The sequence below is a fragment of the Acinonyx jubatus genome, chromosome B4 (genome assembly GCF_027475565.1).
Source record: "Acinonyx jubatus isolate Ajub_Pintada_27869175 chromosome B4, VMU_Ajub_asm_v1.0, whole genome shotgun sequence".
NCBI lineage: Eukaryota > Metazoa > Chordata > Mammalia > Carnivora > Felidae > Acinonyx > Acinonyx jubatus.
This window is the reverse complement of record NC_069387.1, coordinates 106,290,991-106,309,713: the sequence shown is the minus strand read 5'-3', so window position 1 is coordinate 106,309,713 and position 18,723 is coordinate 106,290,991. Positions and strand designations below refer to the sequence as shown.

At 34.3% G+C, this 18,723-nt stretch overlaps 1 protein-coding gene across 1 annotated transcript; it reads right to left on the bottom strand.

Moving 5' to 3' along the window:
• Positions 1-4,469: 4,469 nt before the first annotated feature.
• Positions 4,470-16,557, bottom strand: NTS (neurotensin). Its single transcript, XM_015074103.3, has 4 exons — positions 16,372-16,557; positions 14,058-14,119; positions 7,679-7,903; positions 4,470-4,820 (listed from the first exon to the last, which is right to left on the bottom strand). The coding sequence occupies exons 1-4, from the start codon at positions 16,451-16,453 to the stop codon at positions 4,668-4,670; spliced, it is 522 nt and encodes a 173-aa protein (XP_014929589.1). The 5' UTR covers positions 16,454-16,557; the 3' UTR covers positions 4,470-4,667.
• Positions 16,558-18,723: the final 2,166 nt, after the last annotated feature.

Sequence of the window (18,723 nt, the reverse complement as noted above, 5' to 3'; positions counted from 1 at the left end):
TTATTTGAATATAGTTGACACTCAATGTTACATAGTTTCAGGTGTACAACAAAGTAATTCAACTTCTCTATACATTATGCTATGCTCCCCACAAGTGTAGCTACCATCTGTTACCATACAATGTTATCACAACATCATTAACTATATTCCCTATGATGTACATTTTATTCACGTGATTTATTCATTCCATAACTGGAAGCCTGTATCTCCCACTCCCCTTCACCCATTTTGCCCATCCCTTCTATCCCCTTTCTTCTGGCAACCATCAGTTTGTTGTCTGTATTTATAGGTCTGATTCTGCCTTTACACGTGGTTTATTTATGAGCTCTTGATTTTGTTCAGTTGGTCTATGTATCTGTTTTTATGCCAGTTCCATAGTGTTTTGATCACTATAGCTTTGTAACATAATTTGAAATCAGGAAGTGTGATGCCTTCAGCTTTGTTCTTTCTTAGGATTTCTTTGGGTATTGCAGGGAAGGGGGTGGTTTTCTGTGATTTTTTTTTATTTCTATGAAAACCAGCATTGGAAAAAAATGAGAGACATGCCCCCAGACTGCCACTGTAAGTGAATGTGAGCTTCAACATCTCAGATTCGCTGTTGCTTCATGTAAGACCAGGGACCTCTTGTAGATACCTGAGCTCAAACTCATCCTTCAGAAATGTAATCTCTAATTTAGGACTTCAAAATCTGTAGAAACTATGTCTAAACCCTATTGTTATAACATAAAGAGTCCTTTGGTTGCTAATTTATTCAGTCATGAAACCAGTCCTTGCTGATACTTAGCAGGTCTAGTGCTCAACCCTGGGAATTCAATGATGAATAAGGAAGACAAAATCCTTGTCCTCACAGAGCCTTACACATTCTAGTAGGAGTGATATACTACAAATAAGTAAATAAATGACTATATAATTCCAAGTTATGTTATGTGTTGTACTGATGTCCACCAGTCAAAGACCACTGGAAATACACTCACATGAAGTTAGGTTTATTGATACTGGAGATCTCATTCTTTGGGAAAGCATGTGGCCTCTCAATAAGAGGGTTTAAGACTTAGGCTTGTGCTGAGTGCTTTGGGGAATATTCCAGAAGTATAGTTTTCTCTGGTTTGGGTGTTATCAAAAAGCAAGGGCAATTCTGCTTAGGTATTATAATAGTTTTCATCCAGGAAGTGGAAGAACAGAGCAAAATTAATGCAATAGTTGCTAAAGAAGCAGCGATCACTCAAATTATGTGGTAAAGGAGGATGTTTGATCATTTTTGTGGTTTATAGTGCTCTTGTTTTTGTTTTGCTCTGATATGATTTCCTCAGAGTAGGCTTGTTGATTGTCTTTTGCCATCACAGTTAGAGTGACCCAGTCTAAAGTTTTAGTTCAGTGAAATTGTTAGTGTTTAACAGGAGAAACCTGAGGCCAGGTCCCAGGTGATGGCTGTCATTGACTTTATTTTTTCTTTTTCAAATACTCAAAAAAAATAGAGCAAGTAGAGATATTGACTCATGAATGAAGGTTATTTAAGACAGGATATACATAAGTGCAGAGATCTGATTGCTGTGAAGAAATAAACCATGAGAAGGCCCGAAAACGACCGTAACAATTAAAATAATGGTTGAGATGTTGTATCAACGAGGTTAAAAAATACAGTGCCCTAAGTAAGTTAGAATGCATTTCTCTGTCAAGTAACAGTATGGCTGGCCCCGGATGGTGAGGCAGCTTTTCCACACAAAGTTGTTTAAGGATTAAGCTCTATCAATCAATGCCATCCTCAAGAAAATGATATTCATTTGTGAGGCTAAAATCAATTCATATTCAAGACATAAAACATTAGGAAAAAAGTTTAGGGAATGAAGTTTCTGTTTAAGTTATAAAAGACCCACCAGTTGAACACACCTTTTTTCCACTCAATATCCCATTGGCTTCAACTTAACCATTCCTACCTACATGTAGTCTCTAGCTGGGTGTTTTCAAAGGCTCATATAGGATAGAAGATCAGGATGTTGAGGGTTTCAAGACAGTGATTTTAATTTTGGCTCACAAAATCGAAGCCAAGTAAATTGCAAAGTAAGGCCATAAACAAAAGGTATTAAGAGTGAAGGAAGTTGAAATAATGGATTTGTCAGAGTGAGAGTGTTAGGTTATACGAACTGGAGTGAAAAGATGATGTGTAGAGTGTAGAATGCTTATAATTGAGATTTTGGAGAGGTTGAAGGTATTGGTAGTAAAAGTTCTATGGCATGACCATAAAGTGATTGATGATGAAAAGGATAGAATATATATTTTTTTTTAATTTGAGAGAGAGAGAGAGAAAGAGAGAGAGAAAGCAGGGAAGGAGCAAAGGGAGAGAGAGAGAATCTTAAGTAGGCTTGAAGCCCATCGTGGAGCCCAGTGTGGGGCTCAAACTCAAGGCTATGAGATCATGATCTGAGCCAAAATCAAGAGTCCAACACTTAACCAACTGAGCTACCTAGGCACCTCTGGATAAAATGTTTATTACTGAAAGTATAGATGTCAGGAGCTAAGAAGGGAGATTATTGGATGGCTCTTGTGCATGTATGTGGAAATCCTCAAGGATATTGGATGAAGCGAGTAATTAACACATCAGTAGTTGCTGAAAACAGAGGATTCACATGAAATTGTGTTATGCTCTGTAGTTTTTGAAAGAGAAAGAAAAAAAAATGATATGAAAGTGGCCAGAAGAACTTCTAAATATAGGGTGTTATAAATATATTCCAAGCTCCATTCTAAGCATTTTATGTGTATGAGACCATTTTGTCCCCCTCCAAACCCAATTATTATTCATATTTTATAGTTGAAGAAACAGAGGTTAAAGTTGTCCAAGGTTATTAGTGAATAGTGGGGCTGAATCTGACATCCTGACTCAAGAGTATGCACTCTTTTTTTTTTTTAATATTTATTTATTTTTGAGAGAGAGAGAGAACTCGCACCAGGGAAGGGCAGAGAGAGAGAGAGACAGAGGAGCTAAAGAAGGCTCTGTGCTGAAAGCAGGGAGCCAGATTTGGGGCTTGAACCTCACAAACTGAACAGTGAAATCATGACCAGAACCAAAGTCAGATGCTTAACACACTGAGCCACCCAGGCTCCCCCAGAGTAGTACTCTTAATTACTGGGAAGTAAATTTTATCTTAGGATCAGTGTCTTTGGTACTTTTTAATGTTGAAGCTGATAAGATGGTGAAAGATGGTTGGCTAGCAGTCATTAGAAGTCATGGTTTTACCAGAAAAACTCAGAGACTCGGGCTGTTGCTGTATCCTACTGAGTGAGGGTTTAGCCTAGGCAATCTTATCAAAGGTACATGAAGTTCTGAAGCCTCCTTCATTCCACAACTTAAATCCTGATATTTTTCCTCTTGGATGACTATGAACTAGGTTGCAGACCTGTGAGGAGAGGACTTTCAAGACACTTACAAGAGTGAGAACCTAAAAACCCACAGCTATTGGCAGAATGTATAGACCGTGAGGGCGTATGAGTCCGTAAGTATGGTCTTAAATGAAATTTATGAGGAATTATTTCAAGTATTCCTTCTGGCTCAAACATGTTTTCTACTTGGAAAAAAACAATAGTCACACAAATTCCTCAATGAATTGAAAACTAAAGTTATCATTTACTGTATCAAAGTGTGTGTGGGGGAAGTCAGTAAAGGTAACTCTTCTAATGGAAGTGCATTTTCGGAGAAACGTGGTTCTGATGGATCACTGCTTTTTCCTAGCCATTAAGTTTTGTTAACAGAAAGACAAATTCAGCTGAAGATCATTCATTAAGATAGGCATAATTGACAATAGTTCATTAATCATCCTTTTAAGATGATCCTATTTTATCACTATTACCTTCCCCATATCTGAGAGAGTTATGTGAGTCTTGAAAAGAACATGTAGTTCTCTCAATTAAATATATATATATTTAATATATATTTATATATGTATTTTTATATATATATAAATATATATATATTTATATATATATGTTTTATATATATATAAATAAATATATATGTTATATTTATATATATATATATAAAACAAATAATAAAAGAAGTACTATTACTTTGTTTTGGGTTTATGCTGTATAGGTTAGACTTTGCCATAGGACTCCATTATAATCCTTCATAATTTGGTTTAAAATGTTGAACATTTTGGGGCGACTGGGTGGCTCAGTCAGTTAAGCGTCCGACTTTGGCTCAGGTCATGATCTGACGGTGTGTGAGTTTGAGCCCCACGTCGGGCTCTGTGCTGTCAGTCCAGAGCCTGGAGCCTGCTTCAGGTTCTGTGTCTCCCTCTCTCTCTACCCCTTCCCCGCTCACACTCTGTCTCTATCAAAATAATGAATAAATGTTAATTTTTTTTAAAAAATGTCCAACATTTTGACTGTTTAAACAAACCACTAAGTGCTTTGCAAAATTACAACACATTCTTTATGTGACTTAATTAATATCTACTCCAATTATACACAACACATTATCATGCTCAAGATCTAGATTTATTCTAAAACATTTAGTCCAATTTATATTAATGCAGAAAAATCACATCCAATAAACCACGATTGTAAGAAGAGACACAATAGTTGTGTACTGTCACATTACCACACAAGTATAACTTGATATTTAAGTGAAGGATTATAAAACACAATCACATATAAATAAAATATTTATCGTCTCAGTAGTAGTAAGAACCTCTTTTGAGTATGTAGGGTCTTCTAGGTTTATTCTCATATAGCTGACGTTTCAGAATGTAAGGGATTTTTCTCTTTATAACCTCTTCCTTTTCATTTTTGTCATTTCCAGCATCAAGAACATCCTCCTGAATCAACTGCAAGAGAGGCAGAATATGAATCAAACTTACATGTGGCATGTCTTTCAGGGTATTTTGCTATATTTCATCTCATTTGCTCTTCAGACAGTAAGACATACATGGATAAGATATATGAGGTTTAAGACAATTAAATGTTTTGTCCAAGGACAGATGACTATCAACTGAGACGGGATGAGAACGTGGTTTTTCTGATTCTCTAGTCAAGGCCATACACTGATACCTCCAACTGAAGCAACATAACTAGTACATCTTCGACTATGTTTCAGGCTTTAATTTATGATAGAGAGACTAAAATGTTATGAAAATATATCATAAATCACAACACACATAGAGTTTTGAATTCAGTAAGTCATGTTTGGCCTTAAAAGGCAATAGGATTTTATATTTCTTGAAGTTAATTACTGACTTGTCTTGAAAACCATTCCAAAGGTCCATTTCTCAGTCTCAGAGAGAGGATTGTTTGCTGTGCTTAGCTTAGTTGTTGTAGAAATTAACACATGTGAAACAGTAAAGGTCTCTTTAGATTGTGGTGCTTAATAATTAGAAGCAAATTCAGATTCAGTAACGTTAGGGAGTTCATCTCCATGTAGAATCTTACCAAAATCTCATTAAATATGCCACATTCTAACATTAGTTCTGAATACTTCTTTCTGGTATAGTTGCGATTCACAAATTTCAGCTAGCAGAAAATATTTCGAACTCTTCCCAGAATTTTGCACATAATTTATGTGAAATTTAAAAAAAATGTTCAAGATAAAAATTGTATTTGTACTTGTGATTATCCTCTAAACTTTAGGGTCATTATAAGAAAAACTAACAGGAGGTTAAGTTTTTAATTTTAATGCATATGAACTGAATCCTATCACCAAGTACTTTATTTCAACCCACAGCTATTCAGTTTCAGAGAAGGAAAACGAACTACTGTTAGACAACCTAATTTCTTAATTGCATGTTTGTCTGTGAACATAATCTATAATTTGTAGTATGTTCTAAATGATATTATAGTTTTTGTTTTAAATCACTCAATAACATTTAAAATAGCAAAACTTAGGGGCGCCTGGGTGGCGCAGTCGGTTAAGCGTCCGACTTCAGCCAGGTCACGATCTCGCAGTCCGTGAGTTCGAGCCCCGCGTCAGGCTCTGGGCTGGTGGCTCAGAGCCTGGAGCCTGTTTCCGATTCTGTGTCTCCGTCTCTCTCTGCCCCTCCCCCGTTCATGCTCTGTCTCTCTCTGTCCCAAAAATAAATAAATAAATAATAAATAAATAAAAATAAAATAGCAAAAGTTCTAATCTTATGAGCACCTGATTTGTGTGTATAATAGTTATTGAGTTGTTGTTGTTTTTAATCCCTGGATAAATAGCACACAATTGACACTTCCTTATGTTAAAATTAGCATTTTTCAAGTTTTATTGACTTAAACAATATTTTGAAGACTAAGTTATTTAGCTGGAATTAGAATTAAGAGATGAGTAGTAAAATTAAACCTAGGTTTTTCGGTCTTTCATCTAGAAAACATCTTTTTGTCTGCAAGTTAGAATAAACACTAGAAGTTCTGTCTTGCATTTCTTCTTTTCCACAAGGTATTTTTGTGATAGTCGTATATAAGGATTGTTATATTAGCAGCAAAGACACCCTCAGAGTCCCAATGTTGGTGTTAACCCAAAATATAAAAGATGAAGCAAATCTCTCTTAGAGATTAATATGAGAGAAATGGTTTCCTTGTTGGGAAATTTATTTTTTTACTTACCTATTTAAATGTTTATTCAAGAGAGAGAGCGAGGATAAAAGAAGAGGCAGAGAGAGAGAATCTCAAGCAGGCTCTGGGTTATCAGCACAGAGCCCAATATGGGGCTCAAACTCAGAACTCACAAAACATGAACCAAAATCAAGAGTCGGAGGCTCAAGCACCTGAGCCACCCAGGTGCCTCCCCACCTTTGTTGGGAATTTTTTTTTTCTTTAAAGCATTTTCATTTCTGCGGCACCTGGGTGGCTCAGTTGGTTGGACGTCCAACTTTGACTCACGTCTGATCTCACCCTTCATGAGTTTGAATCCGGCGTAGGGCTCTATCCTGACAGCTCAGAGCCTGGAGCCCCCTTAAAGATTCTGTCTCCCTCTCTCTCTGACCCTCCCCCACTCTGTGTCTCTCTCTCTCAAAAATAAATAAACATTTAAAAATAAATAAAAAAATTAAGCATTTCATTTCTCTTTCCCTCCTTCAAAGTAACACGTATTCTAAAACCAAAGGCAATAAATCACTAGTATGGCCTTAAATACAACTGACTCATCCACTACTTAAGTGTAGTTGTGTATAATGGATTTGGCTGTCTTGGCTGTTAGTGGACCTAATTTAGAGGCTAAAGATGCCTGAAATCCATGTATTCAACTGAAATAGGAATATATACATACATGGATTTTTCCAGTTTTATCTGCTTAATATATTCAAATACAAATCGAAACTTTGTGTTTTATGTTTTGTGTTTGTTTATAGATAATACACATGACTTCGTGTTTCTAAGAACACATTTTGAGTCCTTAAATTTTGTAGGCACACCACCGCCACAAATTGCCTGAGTATGCCATTCGTTTAAGCACAATAAAAGCATGTGGATCAAATCTGCCTTAGGATATTACTCCCCCCCTTTTAAGACTGAAGTAATAATATTTTGCCAAACTCCAAATATTTGAAGGACACTTTGAAGATCTGAAGGAATGTTAACCTCAACACATGGTTTATTCTTCTTTAATATTTGTAAGTCTTCCTGTTATGATAATGATCGCAGTGAAAAAAAATCAGTACAAATGAGAGCTAACTAGTATAACGATAATTATATTCATATTTTGTTTTTGCTTTACCTCCCAGTGTTGAAAGGCCCTGCTGTGGCAGATTTTTTGGAGCTGGTATATTGTCAACATCGCTTCCAAGCTAAAGCCGTCTAAGGCAGTGGGAAATTTCCTTCTTGTAATAAGCTCGTCTTCTTGAAGCTCCCCTGTTTCCTCAGCTTGGCTGTTCAGGTTATTTACAAAACTGCAAACATTTAGAAGGGTCATTTTCCAAGAAGAAACACCTGCTTTATTGGTCTGAAATACAGAAGAAAAACAGGTACTTAAAATTTTAAAAAGTAGGTAATTAAATCTTGTGTCATATGGATAAGAAATGAATTTCCATTGTGCGAAGCCATTACATTTTAGGGCCTCATTGTTACTCCAGCCTAATAAACACACTGTTATTAGTTTAGTAACTTTATATCGCAGAATTGATTAGTGCCAATTCCTCATACATTCTATTTTTTAAAATGTAATACAGTTATACACAGGCACACATACATAAGCAAAGCAAAAATTTTGAAATAATAGTGAGTGTAAATGTATAAATATATATGTATGCATCACAGATAAAATTTTAAAAATAACAAATTTACCAGAGTTTAGTGTCTAATGGAGCATGGACTATGATGATATTAAATAGATTTGCACAATTACAATAATGCAGGATCACTAATCTATTCCATACATTGATAATTCTCATAAACAGCAACACAGCTGATCAATTTATTTATTTTCAAATAATAATATTTTCTAGAATTACTATTTTTTTCTAATAGGATAGGGTCTGAAACCACTATTTTAATCAATAATTTTCCTGTGTGCCAATAGTAACAAACAAGGAAACATAAGGACTTAGGAGAAACTAAATGTGAAATAAGAAAAAATAACAAAAATTGCAAAGGGCATAGATGAAGGAAAGCATACATTTTTCTTAAAGACACACACACACACACACACACACACGTACGTGAATGACCACACAACCACGATGGGAAGATTCAATAACAATAATATCATATGTCAACTCTCTCTGAATTATTCCCCAACTGTAATGCAATTGCAAATCAAAGTTCCAATTTGGAAAATATGGGAAGACTGGAATTTGGCGGTAGGGATTTGGCAAAGTAATTATAATGTTAATTTGGAAGTATGAATGTGTGAGCATAAGCAAGAAGATTTGGAAAAATAAAAATGTAATGAGGGGGAACTTACTCTACCAGTTAGTGGAATTTATTTTAAAGACTCAGTAATCAAAGGAGAGAATTAATAAAACAAGAGTAAACATTAAACCCAACAGAAGAAAATATAATATCCCCAAAATTAGTCCAAGTACAAATGAGTTTATAGCATACAGCAAAGTTTGCATTTGAAATCCTTGGGACAGTAGGCTATCAGGAAACCTGGACTTACATCTACTTATAACTTTATTGACATATAGTAGTCTAACAATATGCAGATGGGTTAAATATGAGTAAAAATAAAATAATGTGTAAATTATACAGAATTTACTCTATAAACCTAGATTATTAAGCAAATATCCAAACCATGATCCACAAAGAAAAGGATAACTTTAAACACATAAATGTGTAAAACATCTCTGGAAAATTAACAGCCTGAACTAACACCAGAAGCTAGCTATACGGTAAAAGCTGCCACAAATATTAATATCCTTAACACAGGTAGAGCTCTTCAAAAAGAAACTGTTGAATCCACAAATTAAAAAAAAATAATAAAAATAAAAATTTTAAACCTTGGATAAGTGATATAAGTAAACAAGTCACAGATCACTCATCAAGGAAGAAATATGTGGAAAGAACTTGGCCACCATCAGCTCAGAAGACTTTCAAAGGCTAGGTACATTTGTTAGTGTAGTTATAGGGACATGGAGAAACAGACACTTCCTTTTTAAATATTTGTTGATCTGGGTGTAGATTGTTATAACTTTTTGAAGGATGTACTGCATTAAAATTGAAAACATGCACACCCTTTGATTAAGCTTTTATCCTAAGAACATGCAAATATATGAGTATAAAGATATTTACTTGAAAATATTATTATGATATATAATAATGTAATATACAATGGTTTTAACCAGTTTGGAAATACTTTCAACTATGCTCCTTGAATATGATTTTCCAGCCATTGCTTAAACTTTTCTGATATGGGAAACTTAGAGACAACATGCTCCATTATCTGGCAGCAATGCCTTATATCATACCAATTAATGGAATACCTTAATTTTACATTTTCTTCTTCTTTTTATTTTTTAAATGTTTATTTTTGAGAGAGACAGAGTGAGCACAGGGGAGGGGCAGACAGAGAGGGAGACACAGAATCTGTAGCAGGCTCCAGGCTCTGAGCTGACAGCGAGAAACCATGAGATCATGACCTGAGCCGGAGTCCCATGCTTGACTGAGCCCCTAATGGAGGGCTTTCTAAAGTGTACTTCTTAGAACACTAGTTCTGCACTCACTGTTTTTAAAAGAGTTCCACTGTCAAGTAAATTGGAAAACTTGAATTTAAAGGAAATGTAAAGATTCCTTGAACGTAGGTATCCTCAGAGCCTTTTACTTGCAAATATTCATTGTAACTTTCTAATGGAGTCAATACAGTGTCAAGAGTTTCCCAAACTAATTTGACCACAGAAAGCTTTATTCATAAAGTCCAGTCAGGCAGGACTAATGTTATCTGATTCTTTCTTTTCCTTCTTTCTTTCTTTCTTTCTTTCTTTCTTTCTTTCTTTCTTCTTTCTTTATTTCTTTCTGAGGAAACTGAATTAATCATCTCATTTCTTTCTGCTAGTTAAAACAGTCACTACATGACTCAATAATACGATTATTTAAAGTCACATTAAAAGCACAGCTGAGAAAGTATGACTGACTGAAGAATGTGTAAGTAGATAGACATCATGTATTTGAGAACATTTTCTGTAAGGTCTTAACCATTTCATTCAGAAAAATGGTAAAGACTCTCTTTCCTAGAATCAGGGTCTTCTAAGTCCACTTCTTGACTAGGTCCCAACCTCAGGCTCAGTCCTTAATCCACTTAGCCCAATGTTAGCAAGAATCTTGCTGAGCCTGTTTACTGCAAATGCCTCACCCATGGTATCTGATCACCCTAGATATCTGACCAAATATCAGATACTTGATGAAATTTCTGGCCCTAATATCACAATCTTGTGTCTTCTAGCAAGACTCCTTCTAGCCTTAATGTTTCCTCTTATTCCATCTACTGACCCCCACTCTGTTTCTTGGCTATAAAGGCACACTTGCCATTGTTGTATTTGGAGTTGAGCCCAGTCTCTGCAAAACTCCTATTTCAGTAATTCCTCTTGAATAAAGTCTTCCCTATTATGTTTAGCTAGTGTCATGAATAATTTTTCTTTAACAATAAACATTCTTACTTATTACATTATTTTATACAAATGTTTATAATAGACCTAAGCCTATAGATAAGAAATTTAGAATATCATCCCTTCTTTTCAAGATAAGGAAAATGAGAATATTTGTGGTTGTTACTTACCATTACTTGATTTTAACTCTTTAATACTAAATAAGATTCTGGTCAAATTTTTGTTACCTTAATTAAATAGGAGCTAATCCATAAGACGCAGATTTATCCCCTGTAATACACTGAACTCAGGTAGTCCAGCAAATTGTGAATTCAAGCATTTCACAGAATTGAAAATAATTAAAGTCATCTGTGGTGAAGCTCTGAAGTTTTATAGTTGAATACAAAATGTGACGGTTAATAATGGATATTAGATTCCCACTGTTAGTTCAAAAATATTTATTAAACTCCTACTGTATACAAGGCATTAAATTTGATCATAGAAAATTACAACATTATAGCAGCTTTTTGAGATCCTGAAGAAAACATCCAGTACCAGGTTGTCTTTCTGAATAGAACAATAGGAAAGTACTAGCACTGGTAATAAAGAGAACCGTATTGTGAGAAAAAAAAAATATCTTCCACTTTTTAAGCTTTGGGCTCTCTCTCAACCTTCTGTTGCTTAAGCAAATTTTCACATTAATATTTTAATGTCTAAATAGCTTTACTTCACAAGTGAAATTCTTCACATACTTTATTTTTAAAATGGAAGGAAGAAACCTGAAGCTTTCTGAAGCTGTTCATAATGGAGTTAGTTCTACCAATATCAATTATTATTCTCTTAAATTTTTAAATGTAGTAGTTTAGTTAAAATGCTCATAAGTTTGGGGTTTCATTTGCATAGAATGCTACACACACCAAAAATCAATTGAGTCAAGGAGAAAGAAATGATAGTAGTTCTGTAAAACATAAGGAATGAGCTTTTTGTTCCCATCCTAACAGCAAAATTGAAATAATTATGCTTCTTGGTGCTTTCTCATTATAGACTGTATTTTGCTTATTTCAATTGAAAGGAGGCAATGGGATTCAATTTTCATTCCATGATCTGTTTAGAGACATATTCCAAGATTAAATAAAAGAGAAAAAATTTATTATGCCTGTATTTTTATGTATTTATTTTTTAATTATTATCATTATTATTTTTATTTTTGAAGGAGAGAGAGAGACAGAGCATGAGCAGGGGAGGAGCAGAGAGAGAGGGAGACACAGAACTCAAAGCGGGCTCGGCTGGAACTCACAAACCGCGGGATCATGACCTGAGCAGAAGTAGGATGCTCAACCGACTGAGCCACCCAGGCGTCCCATTTATGTATTTCTTTTTAAAAGAAAAACTAACCCACTCCATAAATTGGGATTGTTTTCCCCTTGCAACTTTAGGGAAGGAATCACAACTCTACTTTCACATTTTCACAAGGTAGCTAGCACTCTTGAAACTATACTAGCTTTCGGGGATTATTTAGGATTTTGATGTGTCTGTGTAAATTTAGAATTACGGAGGTAACATCTCTACTGTGAAATTAAGTCGTTTCCTAACCTTCCCCATTTTTAAACATAGACGATTGACTTCACTTGTCTTCCTATTTTTGGGGTGATATCATTGTCACCATTGTTCTTCTGACTGAGTATTCAACAAAGGATCCATTGTCTTAAGGTTATTATTTGGTTATTGAGGTTTAATGACTAAACTAAATCTGATCATTCCTGATATGAAAGCTACCAAATTAAGAAAATATTTGGTGTCAGTCCATTCAGCTTTTGTAGATCTGGGCAATGGTGAAAATATATGCACTTAAATTTTCCCCGAATGTCTTTTAAGGATCATAGCTGACAATGTATCTTTGTTAGATTTCAGATAATAATACCCCCACGCTCCCAAATACTATTTCCCCTTATACCCACATAATTCTACAAATATAATAGGGATTGTTGTACCTGGAATGTGCTCACTCAGTTAAGGAAGAGAAATCTGAAGTACAAGACCTGAGTTGGGGTATTGCTTCAGAAATTAGAACGTCTGAGCACTTACTTTCTTACCATAACATCTGTTGAATGCTCTGCCTTAATATCCTAGGGCTATAACAGTGATTGAACCAGGGGTCTGCCTCAATTCAAAATTTATTTTTCTTTGAGAAACATCTTTTGGTTGAGAACCCGGTTCTCTATTTCTGCCTTTAGATACCCACTAATTGACTCACTCTGGGGAAATCAGCACCGTGTGGTAGCATGGTAATCACGTATATTGTAATTGTGTTTTATTCCTAAGTACAGATTGGGATCTAGGCACCTTGTTTTCAAGACCCCAAGAGAGGAATAAAAGGGCCCAATATACAAAGTCTCAGTTGGTTCAGTAACAGCAATGAGCAGGTGTAGATGACACTTCTGTTATAGGGAGAATGTGAATCTAGGCACGGATTTGATGTAAATGTGAGTTCATAAACTCCAACCCTTAAAAATAAGGAAGCAAAGGCAAGCGATGTTAACTAACCCCCTTATTTAAGATCAGATGGTTCATAAGTCACAGTTGCAGGATCAGATCTCCAAGCTTCTGTTTGCCAGTCTATTGATCTTTAGGCTCTACCACATTTCTTTCATGAATTGTCATGAACTTTCATTTTTGATTTAGAACTCCATTTTACTCTTGCCAATATAACAAAAAAGGCTAAAATGTCACTTAGCTTTCATGTATATACTTAACTTGAGGCATACCCTTTGCCATACACGATGTGATAGGAATGGAAACAGGATTCCTTTAAATACATTTTCAATTCCACATAAACAATATGTGACAACTTAATTAAAGTTGCAATATACTGATTGATAGTCACTATAATTTCTGTCCCTGTCACATCAACACCCTTAACTCTTTTGAACTCTAGGAAAATTTTCTGAAAAAGTAAATGCCTGTCTATGAACTTTTTAGTCTTGATAGGAAGTTATTAACTATAGGAAAAGGACACCATGTTTATAATAAGAGCTTACAGGTTTTTCAATCCTTGGTTAAAGAAAAAAAAGTTACCTTTGATGTATGCATATTGGTCAATAAATCTGCTTCTAATGCTTTCATTTCCTCTTCTGAATCTGAGTAAAATGAAAACCACATGTTTACTATATAATCATAGATAATTATATTGTAACCTACAGACTTTAGATTAATCTCAAAAAACTAGTCTTAGAGGCTTATTGTTTTCCTATGTATTTATTATCCTTAAAATAATATTCAAAAAATAATTATGGTTTTATTCTGGGCTAACCGGCAGCTAGAATAATAGAAGCACTTATAAGAAGATAAACACTTGATTATATGCCAAGAGAACTATTGATGTATTGAAGTTGTTTAATCACTGAATCTCAGTATTTTAAAAAAAAAGCTGATTATATCATATAATAGAGATTTCATCAAAAATGCTGGTTAATTTTTGCCAGCAATAGTTTACATATATAGACTATATGCATATTGATATTTTAAACACACTATAATGAAAAGGTGTGTGCAACAGACTTTTTCAAGACAAACCAAAAGGAATTGTTTACTGATGCTTTTAGAATAAGAAAGATACTGAGATTTAGTCAACATGAGATGCTGTTTTACAAAATATACTTTGAAAGATACGTTTTTCTACTTTAAATAAGAATTCAGAAATATGTAGTTAGCTATTTAATCACAGGCTATTAAGCAAATTGGTTAAGCAAAAGTGGAGCTGTCCTTCAGTACATGTGTAGTTGTGCTGAAAATGGACTTCTGACGTTTTTTAGGATATCCATTCCAGTTTCCACTGATGAATATATTGCAGAGAGGAAAACTTTAGAGAGTACTATATATAAGCAATAGAAATAAAGTTATAGAACACCATAGCAAGATGACTTAATTCATACTCACTGATCTGTCATCAAACAAAGCAGGGGTTACAATGACTATCTTCCTTGCACTACACACTTTTATTAAAAAGAAGTGTCACACTTAGAGGAACCACTTCTTACATTGCATCTAGGAATTAAATTATACCAGAGATCTTTTTCTCCTCTTTGTTCAAGGCCAAATCTGTTTTTCAAAGGAATGACAAATCCCTTTAGCCATTTATGAGAAATGTACACCAAATTCCCTACAAATTTTGGCTTATTGCATCAGGAAGTTCTAAGACTGAGTGAACACAGTGTTTAATCAATAACCCAGTTTTTCTCATACATTCTCACTATACCTTTAACCTCCTATAATAACTAAAATCATAATTGTAGAAAATTTGCTATTTATATCATGGAAATTTTTGCAAAGTCAGTTCAAGATCTTTTCTAGCGATCAAAAGAAATTAAAGACTTTTCGAAATAACATTTATATCTTCTGCTAGATGTAATTTCATAATTTAAATAAAATCAGCAGGAGTTTGAATTAAACATTTCATGTCATATTTATAAAATATGAAAGTATAAAACAGGTTAAATGATTTTACTGCATTTATTCCCTATGCTTTTTTTTCCACTTTGGTGTGATCATTCAATTATTTTTCAAACATTAATTGGAACATATTGCAACATTTCATGTTACTGTTTTAAGTTTAAATCTTATTTTCAAGGTAAATTATTGATAGATATTGAGCAGTACATGGTCTCTCAATTATCACATGCAAAACAATCTATAGGTAAATAATTTTTATTAATGTAAACATGCCAATTTTCCAATTACATTTTATATCAACTTAAACAGCATGCAGAAAATTAAATTAATAAGATGCTTATTTGTCACATAGACTATATACAGTGTATTTTCAAAAGGTACTTAGAATATTTATGTTTTTTAGAAATAATTTTCTATAAATAATGGTTCATTCATTTACTCATTAAACATCAGTTTTCACTTTGTTTGTATCTTAACATATACACACCATTCAGAAAATAATTTTGGGGAGGGAGAAGCCACTGCTTCCTAAGAGATGACTGAGGATGAGAAAAAAGCATTTTGAATGGAATGGATTCTAACTATGGTTTTGCACTTTGACAGGCACTGCCTCTGTACTTCTCATCAGATAGTAACCAGCCTAATTTAAGTTCTACATATTTTTTTTTCCCTACTCTGGTGGTCACATTCCAAAGGGAGAGCATGAGGGTTTCATTGAAATCTTTTTATTACCTTGCAGATTTAAAAAGAGAAATGAAATCTTTCAGTTTTTGTAATCATAAAGACAGAATGAATATATTCAGTTTCTATCACTAAAAAGCAAATACAGAATAAAGAAGAAGCTCTTCTTCCTGGCTGCATTAACATAAGTAGCAGCACAGTGTAAAAAAAAGAAAAAAAGAAATCACTTCAGGGAATTGTGAAATGCAGCTGTGCTTACCTGAGCACAGACTCCAGGAGCTGAGAGCCAGAAGTATCATGCATACCAGCTGGATTTTCATTGCTGCCATCATCTTGAGCATTCTAGCAAGCCAAGTCCATAAACGTCACAGATGCTCTGAAAGGGGCTTTCTCTAGCTCTTCCTCTGCCTTCAGCTGACTTTGAAAGTGAACTATGAGAGATGCTTTGGCCATTCCCTATATATACATGTAGAAGGATGATGTCATGATAGTACAGGGATTATCTTTTCAGGATGTGCCCTCCTTCGTCTCTACCCCTCCTCTCCTCTCTCCACTTCCTCCTCCCCTTTTCCTTTGTCCCCCCACTCTCCTCCCCCACTTCTGAACTTCAAATGAAAGTGACATCTTCCCTAATTGCTCCGGATTTCTGACGCACAGGAGTCATTCTAAAGCAATTCCATATAGAGCATACTGGAAAAAACTTACAGGATCTCTTTTGCCCCATTTCCTCTCATTCCTGACTCCAAGAAGTTGTTATCTTGATTTTGTGAAGCATGGGATCTGATATTTCTAATATAAATACAATCTCCAGGATAAATGCATGAAATCAGTGATTTTTAAGGCTTGGAAGTGCTTAAGGAGTTGGGGTTCTTTTCTGGTAACCCACACTTGTGAGCAAATGTTTTGTGATTTAGGGACTAATATAGGTTTTAGATAATGAATGCTAGAAAAAGGGAGAAACTGGAAGATGATCAGAGAATCAGTTAAGATATAGGGATTAAGAAAAACTACAATTAAAAAAGAAAAACTAGGGGCGCCTGGGTGGCTCAGTCAGTTGAGTGTCCAACTCTGGCTCAGGTCATGATCTCACGGCTTGTGAGTTCAAGCCCCGCGTCAGGCTCTGTGCTGACAGCTCGGAGCCTCGAGCCTGCTTTGGATTCTGTGTCTCCCCCTCTCTCTGCCCCTCTCTGGTTCATGCTCTGTCTCTCTCTCTGTCAAAAATAAAAATAAACATTAAAAAAAAAAAACAAACTAGTAGCTCTAAGGAATAGGACATTATTTCCTAACACATTGTAAGTTTTTATTTTAAGTAACTGGGAGAATGAATTGTGTATGTTGACTTTTGGTTAAACATCTTAGAAAAACAATGTCATGTCTATGAAATCCAACTGTAAATTATTTGTCTGTTAATAGGTGGAAATGCATATTATTATATCACTGATTGATGTTTTCTGATACTTTACTCATTTTTCTGTCTGCATTGCTCTGCCCCTTTTGGATTCATTGGATGCTATATCCTAACCTTCTTATAACCCCTTCTCACTGTTTTTCACCATTGCATAATTTTTTTCCCTGTTATAAATTGTACTTTTGGAAAGGAAACAATCCTAAATAACCACCATCTACCAAAGTCAGATTTCTGAGACAGTGTCTTCACATCTTACTTTGTAAGCCACAATGATGCTCATTTCCTAGGTTCTCAGGAAAATAATTGCTTTTTTGAAGTGAAGCTTTCTTCTTGCATTATTTCAAGATACATGGAATGATCTGAAAATGGGACACTGTTAGGAATGTGGATATTTGAAGGTAAAAGTGTCTGAGACTTGTTCACTTTTTAAATATATCAATCATGTAAAATGATAGACAAAAAAATCTGGATTATTCTCTGTAGAGAGTTGATTTATATTTTATGGTATATTCTATGATAGTAACTTCTCTATTTTACCTTAAACTTAAGAAAAAGGGTAAATTCCAAACATTTAGAAATTATTTAAAATAGCAAGGAATCATTCATATAATTTAATGTTCAGGAATTTAACAATAGGTGATATTTCTATTACTTTTAATTTGTTTTATGAACTTAACATAAAACACAATATTGAACATGACTCACTTGAAAAAATTTCAATGAAGGGTAATTAATTGGCAAAGAAATGTGAAATGTATACTTCTAAACATTTGCTTTCTACCACAAGAGGGCGCAACAGAAATTTAAAAGGTTTTTTTATTTACACTTAATTAGAATTCTGAGGATTATATATACTTTCTTCTCATTATCTTAGTGATAGAATCTTTTAAAGCCACTTTGATAAAAAACAATAAAGGAACTTTATATTATTATTCTTTGCGTGATAGTTAAATTAGTTGTTTTATCTGCTTTTGGATTGCCAATACAAAGAATAATCTTTAAAAAATGTGTGATAGCAGCCTACTCGTAAGAAGGAAGTGCGATTCCTATTGTCCTCATGTGATTAATAAATAAAGCTCAAGTGAATGTTGACAAAATATCACTTGAATATAGCTGTAAATGTGAGAATTGTTTTAAATATATAATAAATCTGAAAGAATTGAGGGAAAATGTGTTTACTAATGTCAAATGATCCAAAATCAA